Source organism: Siphateles boraxobius, unplaced genomic scaffold (assembly GCF_051911475.1).
Source record: "Siphateles boraxobius isolate OS27281-9 unplaced genomic scaffold, OSU_SipBor_1 22, whole genome shotgun sequence".
Taxonomy (NCBI): Eukaryota; Metazoa; Chordata; class Actinopteri; order Cypriniformes; family Leuciscidae; genus Siphateles; species Siphateles boraxobius.
The window spans coordinates 31,972,464-31,993,346 of NW_027508833.1; the positions used below are offsets into that span (position 1 = coordinate 31,972,464).

At 37.8% G+C, this 20,883-nt stretch overlaps 1 protein-coding gene across 1 annotated transcript; it reads right to left on the reverse strand.

The window, feature by feature from the left end:
• Positions 1–897: 897 nt before the first annotated feature.
• Positions 898–19,205, reverse strand: e2f2 (E2F transcription factor 2). Its single transcript, XM_077239710.1, has 7 exons — positions 18,467–19,205; positions 5,857–5,959; positions 5,366–5,585; positions 4,899–5,062; positions 4,523–4,635; positions 3,408–3,588; positions 898–3,161 (listed from the first exon to the last, which is right to left on the reverse strand). Exons 1-7 carry the CDS (start codon positions 18,731–18,733, stop codon positions 2,890–2,892), a joined length of 1,320 nt encoding a protein of 439 aa, XP_077095825.1. The 5' UTR covers positions 18,734–19,205; the 3' UTR covers positions 898–2,889.
• Positions 19,206–20,883: the final 1,678 nt, after the last annotated feature.

Sequence of the window (20,883 nt, forward strand, 5' to 3'; positions counted from 1 at the left end):
AGTAATTTATTCAGTCACTGGTTTATGGTAACTTATTTAGGATAAGCTAAAATATTAGATTACACAGTTTTTAAGCCAAATGAAAAGAGGTCAATATCTAGGTAAAAAGTGAGCACACAAATCAATTGTGTTAATATACAATCTGTGTGTGGTCTCCCATGATGCAGCTAAAGTGAATTAGAAAAGCAGAAGCAGGTCAGAATGTACCTGAATGAAACTGACAAGACTTTTAACTCTTGTCATCGCCTCATAACACATATTACATTGCTTCAAACTAATCTGTGCTTAAGAAACAGGCTGTGACACATGAATACTCCCAAATGTGACGATAAAAAAAAAATCCTCAATAACTATGCTCACCAAGGCTGCATTTATTTGATCAAAAAATAAAGTAAAACAGTAATATTGTTAAATACTACTACAATTTAATCTGTTTTCCATTTTAAAATGCAATATATTCCTGATGGTAAAGCTGAATTTTCAGCAGCTATTACTCCAGTCTTCAGTGTCACACAATCCTTCAGTAATGATTCTATGTAGTATATATTCTAAAAACTATTTATTTACTAACCAGAACCAAGGATTTTAAAACTAACCATGTTTCCTGATGGCACTGGTTGCGTCTGAGTAACCCCATAATATTTTCAAACTTGAAATGAAGAATTTCTACTGTCATTTATCCATCATATTTATCTGTCTGTTTTGTGTCAGTCTGGATGTTTTACATTTTTCACCGACTCATCTTTATGGCAGTTCCTCTCTGTTCAGGTGAAAAATGCAGTCCCAACTAAAATAGTTACTGCACCTGCATACATCCATGTGGACGTTTGTTTGCACATAACACAAGAGCAAAACTGTAACTTTTAACAGAAAATGCTTGTATAAATAAAATACTACTTTGAGCTTTATACCAGAGCTTTATTAATTTAAACACACACAATATCAAATATTAAGTGCTGCCTGTTAACAGATGGTATTTATAAAAATGACACATCCTGAGACAATTACCATTTTCCTTCAAATACAAAACCTATAAATACAAAATCATTCTGTACAATTTAAAAACATAATGCCTATTTAAAAACATTCCAAACAATGAGAAAAACCCCACTATAAACTACAATCAAATGCACAAAACTGCAAACTTTAAGTACACACTTCAACACACTCATGCATATACAGACGCACATTTTTCAAGTTTGTTAGGACAGGACAGTTGTCCGCATTTGGGACAGTTGCACCAAGCAAAACCCAGATAAAACTTCTGTACACACATAAAAAGGCATGTACACGTTAATCAAATCTGATTAACAACTTCTCTTAAACCCACCCCAACCCCTTGACAAATGCAGAATCAACCAATCAGTTTTCGAGAATGCTGCTAAATGCACGTTTTTGTTTGCCGCAGAAGAATTATTTCACTGCAGAACTGGGTGTGGTTATCTAGTTGTAAAAATCAAGCTTTCCCATATTGTTTTCCCGACTCAAATGTACTCTGCATTTAAGATGGGTGTTTTCAATAAGTGCATTTCTACACTCACCAGATTGAAACGGTTCAATTCTGCTTTGTCTCTGCAGCTATAAAACCTACCATTCAGGTGTGGCAAGAGTTCCAACTCCAAAAGGAAAAAAAAAAAAAAAATCCTGGAAACAAAGTTCACTTTGTATTCCCAGCAGTTCAGTGTTCAAACAGTATCAAAGGTTTCTGCCAGATCCCATTAAAGGCCCCTAAACTACACAGAGAGTGGAGAAGTGAACCCTGAGAACAACATTACCATAATTTCAGGAAAAACTGATTCTACAGGCATCAAACAGCCTAGAAAAAGCACCAGTTCATTACTTTGAATGAATCATTTGGAAATCAGCTGCCAAATCTGGACATACCCTGAGATTTTAATACACAGATGTGTCAAGGTTACAATCTTGTTTCTTGAGGCATTATGTATTACTACATAATCATTATTCAGTACGATAGGAAAGCCCACAGTTACAAGATCAAGGTATTACCACACTGTGTCTAAAACTAAAAAAATGGAGGTAGAATGAACAGACAAGCACCCATTTCTTAAAACCTGAGCACTTGTTTCTTAACTGAAATGATTTGAATGACTGTTTTAGAAGAGTTTTTCAGATCTCTGGTTCAGTTGAGTCGAATTATGAAGCAGATGCCCCTCCATAAAAGCTCTCAAATCTTCAATCTATAAAAATTTAATTCACTAGTCTACATATCTGCAGAAGCACCTTTGTTTGCAGACAGATGACAAAAATGGTCACACAGCCCTCTACTGGCAATGTTTGACAGTACTACAATACCGGTAATTAAAGCTCTAGAAAAGCTTTAAAATGACCTGAGTTTTATACATCTCATTCAAGAATTACTAATAAACAGTAAGTTCTAGCTCATACCTAGACAAGGCCAATATTTTTTTGGGTCAATATTTAAGTAACGATGACCAAAAACAATGCTAAAAGGCAAACATTTAACTTATAAAATTGAAATAATTAAACCACAAGACAAATTATTTTTTTCTCAAAAACAAAACTAAAATACCCTACTATAGGTATAATATGGCTGACAGAAATAAAAAAAAAATTATGGCTTCATAGTGTACTAAACTTAACACATGAATCTCCTCTAGAGGGTGCTTGTTGACAATATTGTCTGATCTAATAACTACAGTATTAAAATATTAAAACACGGGCTCAATCCCAAATTTACTGTCTTTATCAGAAACAGAACCAATTAAGCCAATTCAGTAGTGCATTTTATAAGAACTTCAATCTGTCATAATGTGAAGGAGTGTTTAAAACTTCATAGGATCTGAATCTGAATTAAACTAATTACAATTGAACATGTATGCCATCAGTTGATTTGTTACACTGGATGCCTCATGTTTTGAGCAAATCTCCCAGATCATACGTGTCAAAAAAGTCAGATACGCCTTCTCCATCCTCCAGACCCCAGAGGTAGTCGTCGTGGCTGAGCGGAGGAGAGAAGCTAACAAAAGGCCCAGAGGTGTCGGATGTGAAGGCCAGCCCAGGCAGCTGGTCTTCGGTGATTTGCAGAAGGCTGGGAGGAAGATCCAGAATCCCCTCCACATCGAGCAGGGACGTGCTTTCGCTTGTGCCCGTCATTGATTGCTGAGACTTTGATGGCAAACCTGAACAAAGAAACAGACTCCATTCAGCCTGTGTTTTGATAGCTAGGATTATCAAAAAGCTAGTAGCAAAGTTTTGTAGATGGGTTTAGATACACAGCTCTTTATTCATAGGAACTCTTGCACACAATGTCCCCACTAGATCTTATTCAACTGAAACATTTAAAATGTAAACTGTTGTTATTGGCTCCAAAATACTTTTTGCTTTGAAAGTGAGAAGTAGTAGTAAGTTCCTGGTAATTGTCTCACCTTCGACTGGCAGGGGTTTGGCAGGTGGGAAGACAGAGGGTGTGGCGGCACAGGGGGATTGCAGGTAATCTTTCCTGGGTGTGGCATTCTTGATGGGACTAGCGTCCTCCAAACATTCTTCAGGACACAAGTAAACCTCAATTGGGCCGTTCTTGCTCTTCAAGTAAATCTGCAGTGAGCCCTAATGAAGAAAAAAAAAAAGATGACATTTTCCTGTAGGCAGTATTAACAAAGTTTTAAACATCTAGTGGGTCATAAATTATCCAAATTCAGGGTTACGAAATTTTATATCTAACTGTAAGACATTAATAATACAATATTAAATGATTCTGTTTGGGTTAGAACTAAAATGACATCGGCAGATAAAGGAAAAAAAAATCCAAATAATAAAACTTTACTCGCTGGGAAAAAAAGCATTTGTTGGTTTGGATGCTTGCAACCAACCAAGATTCATAACTAGCTTGACCAACAGCAACCAGCATAATCAAGCTCAGAGCAGTACTGGAACTCAAGCTGCAACTTTGCAACCACGTTAGGTTTTCGGTTAGGTCTGCATCCAGTTTCACATTAGATGTGCAAGCAGAGTGGAGGCAGCTCAGAAAATGTGTGTATGCAGAGCGGGTGTTGTGCTTTCACACTGGCAGCATGTGTACTGCAAATACAGAGGAGTATCGCCCACTTCTGTCGTTCTTAGGGTCTCCGCCGACCACTGTCTGTCACTACTTTTGATTTATGATGGGCATCATGCTCTGCTGTGATGCAGCAGTGTTCCTCTCCTACTGTTCCACAAGCATGTATATAACATGCTGTAAACATGTAGTTTATATGATAAATATATGTAGTAATACCTCTAGTTTTAATCATTTAAAAAAGGCCTTTGAAGTTTGGGTAAAAACTCCTGGAAATGTTTTGTTTTCGTGAAACATGGAACACTTTACCTATATGATTTATAGTGAAATTTGTTGTTTTTCCGTGTAAACTTTTTCAGCATAAGTGGCACAGCAAAAATAGACTCAGTGGTGAAACGATTGTGGCACTGCCGCAGTGTGAATGCTCCGGAAAAATATGCACTGCTTACGTGTCCAGTGTGAAACTGGCCTAAGACGAATACTGACCTCAGATGCTTCTGGAACTTCCAGTTTGGTTTCAGATGGTGCCTTCACAGCTATAACAGTTTGATCTTTCAAGCTGGTTATGGTACGAATGTCCTGATAGGTCACATATCCTAATGTGAGATTGAATTAAGGAAAAACTGCTTTGGCATCTAATACAGCTTTTAAAATGACTGACAGTTCAGTCATGAAGACGTTTTTGCATTTCAAATGAACTGAACTATAAAGACTCACAATATAGAGAGAAAATAAGAGGATATCTAAGCCACATATGCGTTTGGCTGCATGGATGCTTGCTGTTTGAACAGCATGTATGAGCAAGCACACAAACGTGAAGGAGACAGTTTCTTCAGAGAACAAACACACACAATGAAAGGATATCTTTGGTTGTCCTTGCTCTCTGTCAGTTCTCGTAACCGTGTTGAGCTGGACTGAATGAGGTCGTCCAGAGCTTTCTCCTGCCTGTCCAGCTCAGAAAGCTCTTTCTTGAGAGCGCTGGTCTTCTCTGAATTACAGGACGAGCCCTCAAACACACCACTGACCCTAAAGCACACGACATACAGAGAACATACTGAAACTGAAGAAACCATGAGAATTACATAAATGAGCATTTTTCTATTTTAATATATTTTAAAAGGTCATTTATTCCTGTGATAGCAAAGCTGAATTTTCAGCAGGGTTCAGCGTCACAATGTCCTTCAGAAATCAAGTTGTCAAACAGGAAATGGGGACCATTTAGAATGGAATACAACACAATCTTAGAGCTCATGTCATGATTTAAACAGTCAAATCAAATTTGAGCATTTATCACTCTGATTTACCGAACATTCAATCTAACACACTCACATCCACTGGATGTTGTTTTTGGATTTCTTGCGGATGAGCTGCACTCCCTCCAGAACATTGGTGATGTCGTAGATGCGTCTCTTCTGAACCTCTAGAACCTCTGTGGCCCAGTTCAGATCCAGAACCCCGTCAGCCGATTCGCTCAGCAAGCCCACAAATTTCTTAGTCAGCAGACCGAGGGAAGTGTCATAACGGGTACGTTCCCCTGGAGACTTGGGAGCTAGAAAGAGATGAAGAGAAAGAGATATAAAAGAGACATTCTTTCAGTTTGTAGTTCTAGTTTGAGTATTACCAGCTGCAGTTCCTACTAGAAAAGCAAGAGATGCTTAAACAGGTGCGTTTACTATTTTTCAAACCATTATGATGAGAGGTCCTAAAACAGATAGAAACTTCCGCCCCCTCAGTCAACATATGGAAACAGTGGTCTTGGAATCAACAGAGGTTTATTTGTCCTAACAGTGCTTAGTTGCAGATCATTATGTTGTACTCACTTTTGGGGCTTGGTGCCCTCGCACATGCAGAGTTTCCCTTCCCTTTTGGTGTGCGGAATTCTGGGAGATAAAGTGGCTCTTCCAGATCTAGTCTCCTCTTGGCCTGAGACAGACAGACAACAAGAGAATGGTCATTATATCTGCCTTAAAACTTCCTGAAGAAGTAGTTTCATCAAATCATCTGAATGAACATTACTCTAGTTTAGCATTGTTTCCTTGGTTTCTATAAAGGAGAAATTACATTTGCTAAACTAAAGGTTTTTTTAGTTTTCAGGAAGGAGTGTTGAAAAGAACTCTACTTTATATCCAACCGATCCTAAAAAAAAATATTATTGTCCTTTCTTCCTTGAGAGGGTTACCTCAGTGACTACTAATGCAATTCACATAAAGACAGCTTTTGAACATATCAGCACACATGTAACTGGCAAAGTTGCAATGCAATGGAAGTAAAGACAGATTTCTTTCTTGCGTATTGTGCCATACATCCAGGGGCGGATTAAGGTTGTTAGGGGCCCCTAGGCTGCTCTTTGTGTGAGTCTAGGCCTAATAGCATATCATTGTGCAAATTTACTTAATTTATACCCAGTTAGGTCAGACTCAGAAGTCATGAGGGCCAGAATACAACCAGCATCATCATCAAGAATGAAGAGGTGAAAATAAAGATTGCGTCATTCACGTGCATATTAAAAGGCCACATAATTGGTTTGTTTTGGTCTTGTACATCAATAAAAGTTCCAGCAGATGATGGATAGTTTAGCCAGCAGTTGATGATATTAATCATTGCTATATAAAACTAAATAAGCTATGTATTAATATTAATAATAAAAAAATAAAATATTCTCACCATCGGCATTGGCGTGTTCCACCTCTTTAGGTGACGGCTTACAAAAGAAATCTGTCAGCGTTCGTTTCATCTTCTAATGGAGACGATCACACGCGTTGTTCAGGTTCGATAACACAGCAGTGCGCTGCGTTTATGTTGCTAGGCAACCACCGAAACAGCTGTAAACGTCAAATCAGCCTTTTAAATTTCGCGTAGTAGTCAGCGCCCAAAAATATTATTAGTTCGCAGTGACTCGCATAGATTATATTTCAGGAGCATATGCGACCAAAATGGCTTAGATTTCGAGCATTGATGTTAATTTCGAGCCTTGATGTTTCTTGTAAAGTTAGCCATAGTTATTTATTTCTTGATGTTGGTGTCTACGTTTTTTAAAGCCATCTCCCGCGGACGCAGTGACGTTTTTAAGCACGAACCCGAATCGCCGTTGCTAGGAGGGCGCCAGCGCCTCTGGCTCGCGAGTGGATGATAGCCCGGAAGACGCCTAGCACCCGAATCGCCCCGCGAGCTGTTCGTTTAATAGTCGACTCGGAAGAAAGCGAACATTTTGACAAGAATAAAAAGCGAGGCGGAAGAAATTTTGCCATTGCGCACAGCCACAATAAAATAACCATAGAGGAAACACTGCATTGTGGAATAACTCCCCAAATTCCCTGAAATATTACCGAAAACATGATGAGCTAGCTGCAGGCGTTTCAGCTAGCTCCGTTCCGGCAGTCTGCGGTGGATCTTGTCTTCGACTGGATGAAGATTCAGCAGCTTTGAAATATCTGGTCAATTTAGGATTTTTTTTAAATATATCTTGGTCCCGTTGTTCTCTTAACTTTAGTAATTTACGTTTTTGTGCTCCACTTTCATGCTTTCTTTCAGCCATTCTGCCACTATGCCGTCCAGCAATAGCAGTGACGTGAATGAAAATGATTGACATGATTTGACCAGCAGCAGCTGATAGGATAACCAATTCACGTCCACGGAGAGCGATCGCGGATAGGTCTGTCCTATGCACCGAAACCTTTTTACAATGCAACAAAATATTTAAAGAGCATCAAGCTATTAAAATCTATATTATGTATAGTCACAGATAATTTAACAGTATATTAGTCAGTATTTTTTATTAGGTTAAACAGTGATTAGATAACGTTTTTAATTTAACGTTCACAATTGGTCTGGGCGTCTGGCCCATCCAAACTGGAATCCCGGCGCCGTGCCGTGCCTGGTTCGCTCTTAAGTAAAAAAAAAATGTCTGGCCAATCCGAGGCCCCCTGAACACGTGGGGCCCCTAGGCTGCAGCCTATGTAAGCCTGTGCATTAATCCGCGCCTGCATACATCCGAATCAAACGGAAAAATAAATGTATGTTGAGGACTTGGTTAAATCCATTGGTTGTTGATTAGATGGAGGCAGACCGGAATGAGAGCTTGCAGTCGATTATAAGAAAGGGGCGGATTTAACCAAACTAAATGATAGATGTCTGTCATAAGTCAGCAGAGAGCAGTCTGTCGTTTCACCAGAAGATCAGATTGATCATGATTGACAGGCAAGTAGGCAGCCCTTTGTCTGGAACAAGTCAGAATGCATGCGTTTATACTAAAAATAGGAAGTGATCATGCTTTTAACAACTTTTGAGTGTGGCTTCATTGATCAGGTTGCAAATTGTCTTGGACTATTACCTCCATTTATGATTGAATCACCCCAAAAAGGATCTCAATCACATTTAAACAGGGTCTAACATACATAACTACATTAACTAAGTACCTGATATTGTAAACCTCTGGTTAGTGCGATGGGTTTTAATTTATCTTTGAGCCTGACACAACCATCTGTATTAATTCAAATGTTTTAACATTAAAACCTTTAAGGAGGGAATGACGTGAACGTTTACACATTTCTGAAATCTTTAGCATTCCACACCGGGAGGATGGGCTTGTTTCAGCAACCCAACTCCACAAAGAACTGGTTTAAAGAAGCCAACTGACATGGAAACCTGCACCCACACATTCCTGTTTGATTTCTAATGCCATTCAGGGCTGCAGTTCACTCAAGACAGAATACTTCTGTAATAGACACTGAGCACGTGCTGGGAACAGTTCACTTATCCTGTGTGCACGAGCATCTGCTTAAAAGTTTGCACTGCCCTGACCTAAACAACATCTACACCTGTCACTGACATCTGGAGCTGTCGAGCAGGTGGTTGGGGGAGAGGAGGAGCGCAATCTTTCAGTTTTTTCGGTTTCCCTCTCTTTTTTGTAATGACTATAAATATATTGTAGAAATTATAAAATTATATGGTGTGTTTGTTAAATGTTATAGTGCTAGGGCTGTCAAACTTAAATTTGAATATTCGTCAAATTTATAAAAAAAAAAAAAAAAAGAAAACATTTGAATGCAAAAAAGGTGCATTCGAATTTTAGGAGTGCGTCAGGCAGCCTTATCAGTGGTGAACGAGATGCCATAATGATGTAAGGCCGCGTGTCCACCAAAGCGTTTTTAGCCAGCTGAAAACGCTGGACGCTCTGCTGGGCGCTTGAGAGCGTTTTGGCAGCGCAGCGTTTTTTTCAGTTGAGACGATTCGTTGCCATGATACAGAATATCCGCAGCACAGTTTACTTGTTACTGATTTCGCAGATAATTTGTTTCATACTAAAAATGTATTGTTCATCCATTTTGTTCGGTTAGCTCTGCAGGTTGACGTCGTTGTTCAGGAAGAATGTTGTGACAGTTGGTCAGTGTGGTTTTTGTCCCACCCCTCCTCCACTGTGATTGGACGGCTGTGTAAAAAGTGACAATGATGAGCGCTGCGTTTTACTCAGTTGAAAATTTTTCAACTCTCGGCGACCAGTAAAAAACAATGAAACGCTCAGCGATTGAGCGTTAAATACGCGCTCAGTGCCTCGTTACGCTCATGGCGTTTAAAAAACGCGGCACTCCAATTGAAAACAATTGGAATTATACGCCATCTGCGTGAAAAAATGCAGTCTTTTAAAAAAACATGTCAAGACTTTATGGGTTTTTTCCCCTTTCCACTGCATTTCATGTTTTTAGACACAAAAAAGTACTCTGCTTTTTGCATTAAACTATGCATACATGCATGATACAGTTTTGTTCAATTGTGTATGCAATTTACGAAATATTTGATTTATAAATGTTAGTTTAAACATTATGCCCTTTTTGTAGTCAGTCAGGTTATTTCATTGCTTTAAATAAACAATTTAATACTGTGCATTAATATTTTGCTCATTGCGCCGTCTTGTGCCTCCGAAGACAACCCCCCCCCCCCAACTGCAATTATGCCTTTTAAATTTTAATATATTGGTAATATTTAAGCATAAAATTCAAATTTGTTTTTTCATCCTTTTTGACAGCCCTAATTATAGCTGAATCTATGAACATGAAAATATGTAGCTGCATTTTTTTGTGTGCATATTTTAAGAATGTTGAAATTTTGGGTACTTGCCTTGGCAACAAGGTTTCAAAAAAACAATACATGTCTCAACTAAGAGTTGTTCTGGAGTCACTACTTGAAGTTTAAAGAAGAGGCTTTTGGGTAAGACTTAAAACAAATCTGTGTTAACGTCAGCTGTCACCATGCTTGGCGCATGATGAACACACATCCACCTGATGTGAGAGGGGGACCTTTGTGTGGTTCTGTTTCTCAGAACAGCAGCATCTCATGTCTGTAAGAGTTTGTGGTTGGTTCTGCCTATTTCCTGTGTGAGTGGGAAATGAGAAGTGAGAAATGCTGGCTCAGAGCGGATGGGGTGGAAGCCAAATCACTCACTTACAAAGCACTGATCTGGGAGAAGCCTTAATGTACCTACCGAAAAACAAACATTAATCCCTACCAGCTAATAAACTGATTTATACCAGAAACTAGTGTCCGCTCCAGGCTCAGGAGTTTCCAAAAGATATGCAAATCCACTGAGTAAGCCAACATCACACACAGCAGTGGATATGCAGGATAGCACAAATGTGTGTGTGTGTGGGTGTTATGCACAAAGAATTTAATAATCAATATCTTCCTGCACATTGTATCTGTGTGTACCTTGAATGCTTTGGATAAAAGTATTTAGCAAATACACAATAGAAAAATAGTGTGTCAGTGTCACAATAAGAATTTAAATGATAGCAGCATGCGGTGACTGTAAACAGCAACCATTATGGTCTGTTTGGGGTCTTTGCAACTAAATGGGTTAAGATAAATAACTTAAGCATTATAAATGTTTTAATTATATTAATATTTAGTTATCATTTTCAAATCCAACCATAAATTGTTCTTCATTACAGCTATTGCAATCAGACACTTAAATGTAAAAATATGATCAGTTATCGGTATCAAGTCATAAAACAATATTTGTTGATCTCTCTTAATACCCTACTCATTATTGCTTAACTGACTTAAATACCTTAAGACAGATCTGGACCATTTCACTTCTCACTCAATGGCTGGAGGTGAGAAATCAAGAGTCATGAACAGTGTTATTGAGTAACTTTCCAACTAATCTGAGGTTTTTTTTTAACAAACAGTCTGCCTGAAAAGAACAGGTTTCTGTACGCCTACAGACACACGTGGGTAAAATGACCTGCAAACTGTGCCACTCCCAAACACACACACACGCTATACTCAAACTGTAAGAAAGATAAAAGTCATTCTGCATCAGTGACGTATTCCGAGGTGTCAAAACGAAAGGGAGACACAGGTAAAGGCTAAAGGGGAAGTCCAGATGAAAAGGGCGTAAGGGGATGATACTTTGAAATGCAAAACTTGGCCGGGTCTATGCAGTGCGATCTAAATTACTCAATTTAAACAGCTTGAGGCCCATCACCCACCTTGTTGATGCAACATCTGGTTACTGGAGGCCCCACAGGGGGAAATAGGTAAATAAAGGGAATGAAACGTTGTAAATTGCCTGAGGGACTGTGGGAAGCGGTGGGGGTGGAAGAGAGGGAGGTCGTCACAAGGATCTCAGGAAACAAAGCCAAATCATGTGTTCTTCAACATGGTGATCACAGACCAGTGGTTGATCACTTGATCTCGGACACGTGAGATTTGGAGTAAACCAGAGACCTAGTGATCTCCATGACCTTTTCAATCCTCAAAGTTTGACTCTATTGTATAGTTCTCCAGTCTTTATTTTCATTCTTTGGAGCTTGCCGAAATAACCCTGACATTATTAACCTGTTAACCGTTGCCAGAGCGCCGGCGCACTGAAGCGTTTTTTTTGGTTAAATAGTTAAAAGTTACTATCAGATTTAAAGTTATTACCTTGACAAACTATACATCATTAAAAAGATAAAAGACTCAAGTTTCAGTATTTGACCACTATTGTATTCTAAGAAACTTATAGTGACAGTTATGTCTTAATTTATGTCAGGAGTTATGTAATCAAAAAATGATTCCATACCTTCATTATGAATTATGAGCGTCAGCCGGTCTCATTAAAAAAAAACTCCTGTGAGGTCGTCATGACAGCGCTTGACAAAACAACGCCTCTCAGGGCTTTTAGCTCAAAAATGGAGATTTGGTAGATATTTGGTCAAATATTGATAGATTCTCATAGGTTTACTTCAGATTTATAGACAGGAATAATATTTATTGAATTTATACCCAAATGGGCCGATGTAATCATTATGAGCGCTGGATACTCATGTACTGTGTTTTCAATCCATACTGGCAGCCTGAGGGCGCCGTTTGCACATGCAGTCCATATATGGAACACATGAAGAAGTGCCATAATCATGTGACATCCCAGGAAGTTCCTGACACAAAAACAAAGCTTCCAGAGATCGCTGCAACATGCAGATAAAGAAATTTTGAAGACAGTAAACATGATTGAAATGATATTTGATTTACCTTTGTTCTTCGAGCCATGTCAGGTATTTTCATAATAATAGATTATATTTATAATGTAATGCTAATCGATATATAGACTTTATCATTGTGCAGAATACTATAAAATAATATATTTTCTGTCCGATTTTTTTATCTGAAGCCAAATTAGATCACAGAAGGTTATTTAAAACACTTGACTTGCGTTATAAAGTAAGTTTGGAGAACAAACATGGTTTTAATCTCATAAATTGTCGTGTATTGATGGTGTGCTAAGCTAACATGCTACCTAGCCCTCAGATGCACCTGCCACCTAGCTGTTATTTTTATGATTTTTTCTAAATAGGAATTCTTACTGAAATGTTTCTTTTTTCAAGAAGGTCATTTGATACAGTTTCAAATGTGAAGTGAGAACTTTGAAAAAAGAAATTAGGGATTGAAACAGTGTGAATAGCCAGTCGTTAGTAATTATAATGAACAAGGCCGGAGAGGTGTGAATGTGTGCAGGGGAGACGGAGACTGAATGGGGCTCGTTTGCACCACAAAACAATAGAGACAATAGACTGAATAGATGCTTAGAACATGACAATAAACATCAGTTTGCATTTTAGAGTCTAATCAAAATAAAGTCATATGACATGATCTTGAAAAACATTTAACTAAATACAGAGTTTTAGACTTGTCATCTTCAGATTTTAAATACAACATGGTCAGGCATGTGGCTTCAGCTGCAGTGCATTCATAGATTGATACAATGCCAACTTCAATATTATTTTTATGAAAATATTTCATAAAAAATAAATTTATAATAACTTTACAAAACTTTTAAGATATTTATAACTATTTTTTTCATTATGAGAATAATTAATTCTACATTTACAATAAACTGCCAGGTGTCAGCTTTCAAATGAGATCATACTTGTGCTTTAAGTACAAAGGGTTCATGAACTGTATCTGTTTTAGTTTGGGTATGCCAATTCTGGGGATTTTTCAAAAGTGGTGTTGCAGTTTAACAGGTTAACTGCAGCATGTAGTCTGCAACTATTAGTGTGCTTGTGCATTTGATAAATGTCGACTTGCTGAAACATTAACCTAACCTATGATAACAAAATATGATCTGGGAAAACAAAGCTATTAAATATCCTGAACTGCCAGTCGTTACTGATGTTTACATGCAAACAAACAAGATGGTAATTATTGAAATATCCTGTTTTACCTTTTACATGCAAATCAATAATCTGGCAATGACAGAGGGTGGGGGAAAACAAAAATAATTGGATGTACAAGAATAAAAAAAACCCAGATCATTTCCTGGTGGAAATGAACGTGAGCATCTATTGTATACTGTATATTACACAGGAAGTGGCTTCGGTCTTAAAGTGACAGCAGACTTTACATACTTGCTATCCATAATTAATGTTAATCAAACAATAAAGCTTTAACAAAGATTAATCTATATTTAATTTAAACAGGGAACACTAAAGTGTTATTTATATTTAGGCCTAATTATAACCTCTCTGTACCTAAATACTTCAGTTAAACGTTACTTTATTTGTAACTTTTTTCTTTTATTGCATTTTACTTGTATTTGTTCTTATTTTTTTTACTAACTGTTCACTTATCTTTAATAATGTTTGAACTTTATTAGTTAGGATGGTAGTTTCTGAAGCGGTATCAAAGTACTTAAAGTGTGCTTTAAGTAATAAATGGAAAGCAAAGTTACACCCCCTCCCCCAAATATGAATTAATTTTTTCTTGCTGATCTGAAAAATGATCCGAGACTAAAAAAACATAATAGGGTATATGTCGAACGTCGCATGACCAACCCCGGTCTCATCGCATACGCTTGTCAGAGAAAGTGTTTACAGCAGTATGAACTGACGTCGATATCTATGGACTTTTAAGGTAATCAGCCAACCTAAATAGATCACTTTGTTATATTGGAGCTTTATTCTATTTAAATATCTAAATGTAACGTTAGCGTGAATAAGAAAAACTTTTAGATATCAATCTGCATATACGAGGGACATTGATTTTGCTCATCTTTGCTCACTCCTTTTAAATTATCTTGAGTAAAACAGCTAATTTTTTCACGAAGCACATACAAAAGACCTGAACCGGAAGCATTGCGATCTGTTTTACAGAATACGGAAGTTAAGTTGCACATATGATCCGAAGTTCCGAACCATGAGTTTTGTGATCCGTTGAACAACCACTAGTGAACATACAGATTATGCAGCTGACTAAACGTCTTTCTGAAACAAAACAAAAAACTCCATAAAAAAAGAATAAGTTGCGAGTTGTGAAAATTATGTGATCTAGGATCTTTGTACAGAGCATGCCATCGTAAAGACTGTACATCTATTCCTCACAGCCTCGTTTTCAACTGCATTAAATTCAGTACAGCGTCTAACCTGACCTGAAAGGTCTAGAATGGCATATGTCTCTTAAGTGTTTTACACAGGAACTGGCTTACGTCCACATTGAGGAAAAATAAGGTGGATAAACATCCTTAACATAAATGATTATGAAGACAAACAATTTTTTGTTGGACTTTGGAATAAAATGCAACATTGATAACTCATTTACAATAAGACCACAAATGTGTATTTGGAGATGATAGGTCAATTATATTTGGATGGGTAAATTATAACTTAATGTTGACCAAGTCATTTTAAAGAAATGAGGCTCAAGGGTACTATAAGTTTCTGCAAAATTCATTAAATGTAATTCACAATTTTTTAGTTTTTAAGCGTAATGGTTTAAAGGCTTAAAGGAGAACTCCGGGCATTTTTTAAGTTAATCTTGACCGTTAGACCTTTGTGAGTACTGACTATAGAAAAAAAACGAACCGGATTGGTGCTTGCTACGCGGAGCTGCGACCGCGAATGCCCAGAGCTCCCACCCAGCTAAAACGGCAGCTATGGGGGCATCGACATAAAGAGCGTTTTTGAGCCTCTTAACAGACACAAAATGCAATTAAAATGTCTGTCCAACATGAACAGGGACCCTACATGTGAACAAGATGCGTTTAGCAACTTAGCCATTGTTTCAACTCACCTAAATAGTCTTTTAGACGGCAAGCTGTAGTCTCGCGCTGCAGTCCCGTGCTGTAGCCGGAAAACGTAAACAATGTCCAGGTGGGAGGAGCGTTGATCATGTGCGACGAGTCTTCGAACATGGAATGGCATTTTTCTTCAAACGGCCCCGCTGTGTTGAGTGTGTGTAGTCATCCTTGTCAAAGTGTTCACTGCAAATGCGGTAATCTTTAGCGCGTAGTACTTCTACGGGAGTTTGCACATCAAGTTGAAGTACAACTAGCCACAACTGCAGAATCTCGAGGTCATGGAAAGGAAGACGATGAAAATTTAAGCTCTTATATTTTCGCATTCTGTTGTCACAATTCGGAAAGGCACAAACACGAACCATTTCTTCTTCACTTGTAAGCAACTCTGATCTCAACTCGTCGCACATGATCAACGCTCCTCCCACCTGGACATTGTTTACCTTTTCCGGCTACAGCACGGGACTGCAGCGCGAGACTACAGCTTGCCGTCTAAAAGACTATTTAGGTGAGTTGAAACAATGGCTAAGTTGCTAAACGCATATTGTTCACATGTAGGGTCCCTGTTCATGTTGGACAGACATTTTAATTGCATTTTGTGTCTGTTAAGAGGTTCAAAAACGCTCTTTATGTCCATGCCCCCATAGCTGCCGTTTTAGCTGGGTGGGAGCTCTGGGCATTCGCGGTCGCAGCTCCGCGTAGCAAGCACCAATCCGGTTCGGTTTTTTTTCTATAGTCAGTACTCACAAAGGTCTAACGATCAAGATTAACTTAAAAATTGCCCGGAGTTCTCCTTTAAGGACAGTAATGAGAGCTTCAGGTGTCTCCTTTATGTCAAACTGAAAAAGGGGCAGAGAACAAGAGTGAAACTCTTTACAGAAAGAGATAGAACTGTTGCACATTGCTGTGAAAAACTGAACCAGGGAAACTGGAAATAGTTAACGATGCCATAAGGAGCTACACTACACACTTTTTGTTTCCAGAAAAGACATTAAAGACATTGAATGATAAAAAAAATGGAATCAGTGAAAGCACTAGGACAAGGCCTGATTTGTTAACATAAGATGACGTTATGGTTAAGAAACCATTTTAAGTTGATCAACTGATTAATTCAAACCCAGAGAAGCAGTCCGAGACAGGCTTATTATAATAGAATGTCAGAGTTTATGAGGCATACATATCAGTCCTCCAATGCAGACGCCCAGTCTGTTATCAGCCCTAACCCATGCTTTGCAGCATGAGTCTGTGATCATCCCTTGTGTTTATCAGCTGGAAGCAGCAAGCAACACAGAGAGAAGTTCGACACAGGCAGTTCCTGGAGCAAATACTCTGACCTTTTTGACCTTTTCAACAGGTTGAGCTTCTGTGAGGACGAATGGTGAGACAGGTGTTCAACGACACAGGGGATGGGTATGGGGTGATAATTACAAATGCAGCTACATAAAAGTAGTAGAATTCAGTCTAATGAACCTGGGTCATTTAAACATTTGGCTTCATGTTTATTCATTATGTTATATAGTTTGCTAAATATAAAAGGTTCTGTATTGAAAGGAGTTCAGCTTTGAGGACCCTTCCCCCGCTTTACTATTAGCCATGAACCATATAATATAATGTCCAGTCCAGAAGCTGTAAAGTACCCCTCCCCCATCAATCTACCACCTCCCCCCTGAAATAACCCTTTCATGGCAAGCCACTTAAACAATTACTCCTTAAAACTAATTAAACCATCTAATTTGATGTAACTAGTACTTATTTTTATTTACTAGCAAGTAATGCAATAGGAAAATTTTCCCTCAATTTTATTTCCTAAATTTCACTAGTAGCTATTCATTAAATACTGGTATTATTTTCCTACTACTAGCAATTTTCCCAGTTATGTCAAGGTAACTATGCACTTTCCACAGCCAACAAATTGCACATTTTTGTCATTGGTGATCAGTGTTTCAGATATAAACGATTGACTTGTGCATTCTGATTGTTGTAGGTTCAGATCTCAGTTTCACTACTGATTAATTATGTACCAGCACTGATACTTTAGCTGCTAGCTACTATATGGCTATTTATTCCAGTTTTCATAGTTCTAATTGTTCAGAGTCATTTATTAAACAGTAGAGAGTATTCGTAATGTTGATATTTGAACCACAAATCTCTAAAGAATTAAATTAGATAAATTAGCAATTTTCTTTAAAAGGAACCAGGGAATATTGGCCTTGTCAGGGTAGATGCTATTATGAATTGTATTGTACACATTTGAAAACAGGGTTGATTTCACTGTATAAAAGACCTATATCGTATGTAATTTTCAATTCTCAACTTTATATAGTTTTGACAACTAAATTTTTGTACGGATATTATTTCATCCGCTAAACAAATGGCAAGTTGTTAACAGTACAGTCCTTTGAACTCACTGTAAGTTACTTCAATTCCTCGTATTCATTCATGTCAAAAACTAAATATTTAACTAGTAGACTAAGTTTTATATTGTGACTAATAGCAAAACAATAAGTACTTTATTTTAATGTAAAAATAAAAGGACGACTAGTTTAAGAATCAAATTGCTTGCCAGACTCTTACCTAAAGGTCCTATACTAATGTAATTTCAAATTACTGGCCTGCTTTATTCACTGAGGAGATTCATGAGGAAATGACAGATTGTCAGTAGCTGCTACATCAGAGATGATGGCACAAATAAAACTCCCTGCCGAAGCCAGACACGGGAAGTTTTATATGTTGTAACGTTAGAACGTGAATTTCACACTGTGACTGTAGCCGCGTTTTAGTAAATGACATATGATTGTACTAGGACATGAAACAGGAAGCATGCATGCGCATTCATACCTTAAAAGCAAGAACTGGAGTGTCTGTGGAAAGAGGCTTACCGGCAGCCGCCCGGAAGAGATCCGCGCCGGCTTAGGTTCGGGCCCGTGGGGGGTCGCGTACAAACAGTTGGCTCTCTGCTCCGCTGCTGCTGTGTTCCCGATCTGAGTGAAGTATCCAGTCGGTACCAGATTCGTCGTTGGGCTTGCAAGTCCCGTGTTGAAAAAATCCGTCCTCGCCGCGGAGAACATTTTCTTCTGCGGGCACGAGAGTCCAGAGACTGCACCTCTCCCAGAAGCAGGAGAAATCCCTCTGGGTATCCGCATCATTTTGCGCACGAAAACCCGCGAAAGTGACGCAAAATAAACTCTTTTAATCGCAAATAGTGTATATAGCTTACTCAAGAACAAGTCAACCGTCAAATGTATATCTTTAAACACTACAAATGCTACAGACGATATGCACTTCAGTATAATAAATCCTGTTAAAGTTGTAGATCAATTATGCGTGAAAATACAAAAAAATATTAACATCCGACAGACAAAAAACTCTCTCCCAAGGGTCCTTTGTTGTATTGGAACGAGAGAGACTATTGTGTCTTAATATACTGCAAATAACTTAAGTTAAACATATAAAGGTACCCGGGTCATTTAATTTTATAAATCTACCTTTAAAAGGTAAACAAAGCTTAGAAGATGTTCCTTTCGTAGTTGTTGCGTAAAGCCGGCGTTGGTGGAAAACGTTCCTGTGTGTCTGTAATCCCTCTCCGGCAGAGAAGCTTTGCTTTGACATCAGCTCAACAGAGGAGTGCTATTTTAGCGCCAAATTACGTCCCGCGAAATTTGGATCTCCCGCGGTTGGAGACGCTCAGCGATTGGCTGCTGGCACGCCTCACTAGTTCGGATTCGGAATATATTTACATGTAACAGTTGGTGCCTAGCGTTCTTCCTCTTAAAGGGACAGCGCCTTTTTAATCTCTTTTGTGAACAAGGGCTTTAGTCTCTGACATTAGAACACAGCGTTATCAAACGTATCCTAGTCATATTTAGATTTAGCATAGATACAATTCATATAAATACATTTTATAATATATACAAAAAACATTTTCTCACAAATTTACTTGTATCACTTGAAATACACATTTGTTATATGAAAAATAGCACATAAAACAATCATTAAAGCATTTAAACACATAATAAAGTTGAAAGATGACTTTACAGCATGCCCATTGTGTTTCCATGGGTTCCAAATGAATCATCCTCATAGATTAATCTTAAATGTCAATGTTTTTTTAACAGCAAAATGGAAAATAGTTGACTCTGGCGTGGCCTGACTCCATGAAAAGAGACTTAAGGGGAAAATAAGAGCTTTAAAGCCCTAAACAACCCCACAGAAAATAACCTTTACACTTGAAAGGATCTTATCATCTGGCGAATGAACCCCCACTATGCTTCAGATGATTGTTGAGACTCTCCCATCCAGCCATTTGCCCAATGATGGCCTTACAGTGTTTAGGAGAGGCAAATAACCTTTGGCAATGGAGCAATCATTCCCAGCTTTCAAAACAAGTCAAAAATATATAAGACATACTGAAACCAACATATAAAACCAGCAAACACGACATGAGATAAATGGTGATTGTGATCATATGATTCAATATATATATATATATATATATATATGAAGTAATGAAGTAAAACACTTTCATCGTAGTGGTCTTTCTAATAACATTTTAAAATATATATTTCTATATATCTAACCATATTAGGCTATATATATATATATATATATATATATATATATATATATATATATATAATATGGTTAGATATATAGAAATATATATTTTAAGATGTTATTAGAAAGACCACTACGATGAAAGTGTTTTACTTCATGCGTGTAAATAAAATTAAAAGTTTAGTAATAGCCTATACTAACATGTGAAATATTTTAAAGGTACGCTGTAACTGTTGGCCCTGTGCTGGTTAAAATAAACGACATGAATTTTGTGGAAGAACATTGTTTTGGTTGTGCTTCGTGACTCTGTGGATGAATATCACCCTTCACAATAGAAAATGTTTTAGAATGAGCCAACAAAAGGTACATATGGTAATTTATCACCTGTTGAGTAATGAAAATGCCATCAAAAGAAGATATTTTGAAGAACGTTTGATGGGCCACATTGACTTAGAATGAAAAAAAAAGAATATGGTTACCCATATTCTTCTAAATATCTTCTTTCGTGTTCAGCAGAAAAAAGAAATTCATAAAGGTTTGGAACAACTTGAGGGTGACTCAATGAGTAAAAAAGTTCATTTTTGGGTGAACTATTCCTTTAAGAAATGTCAGAAACAGTCCTGATCTCACATATCTCCTTTTAATGAACACCGCTCTAAAACGTAATGAATTGTAACCTAAATACATCGAAATCTACCAGTTGTGGTCCTAATCTAACAGAGGGAGCAGAGTTTTAAAAATA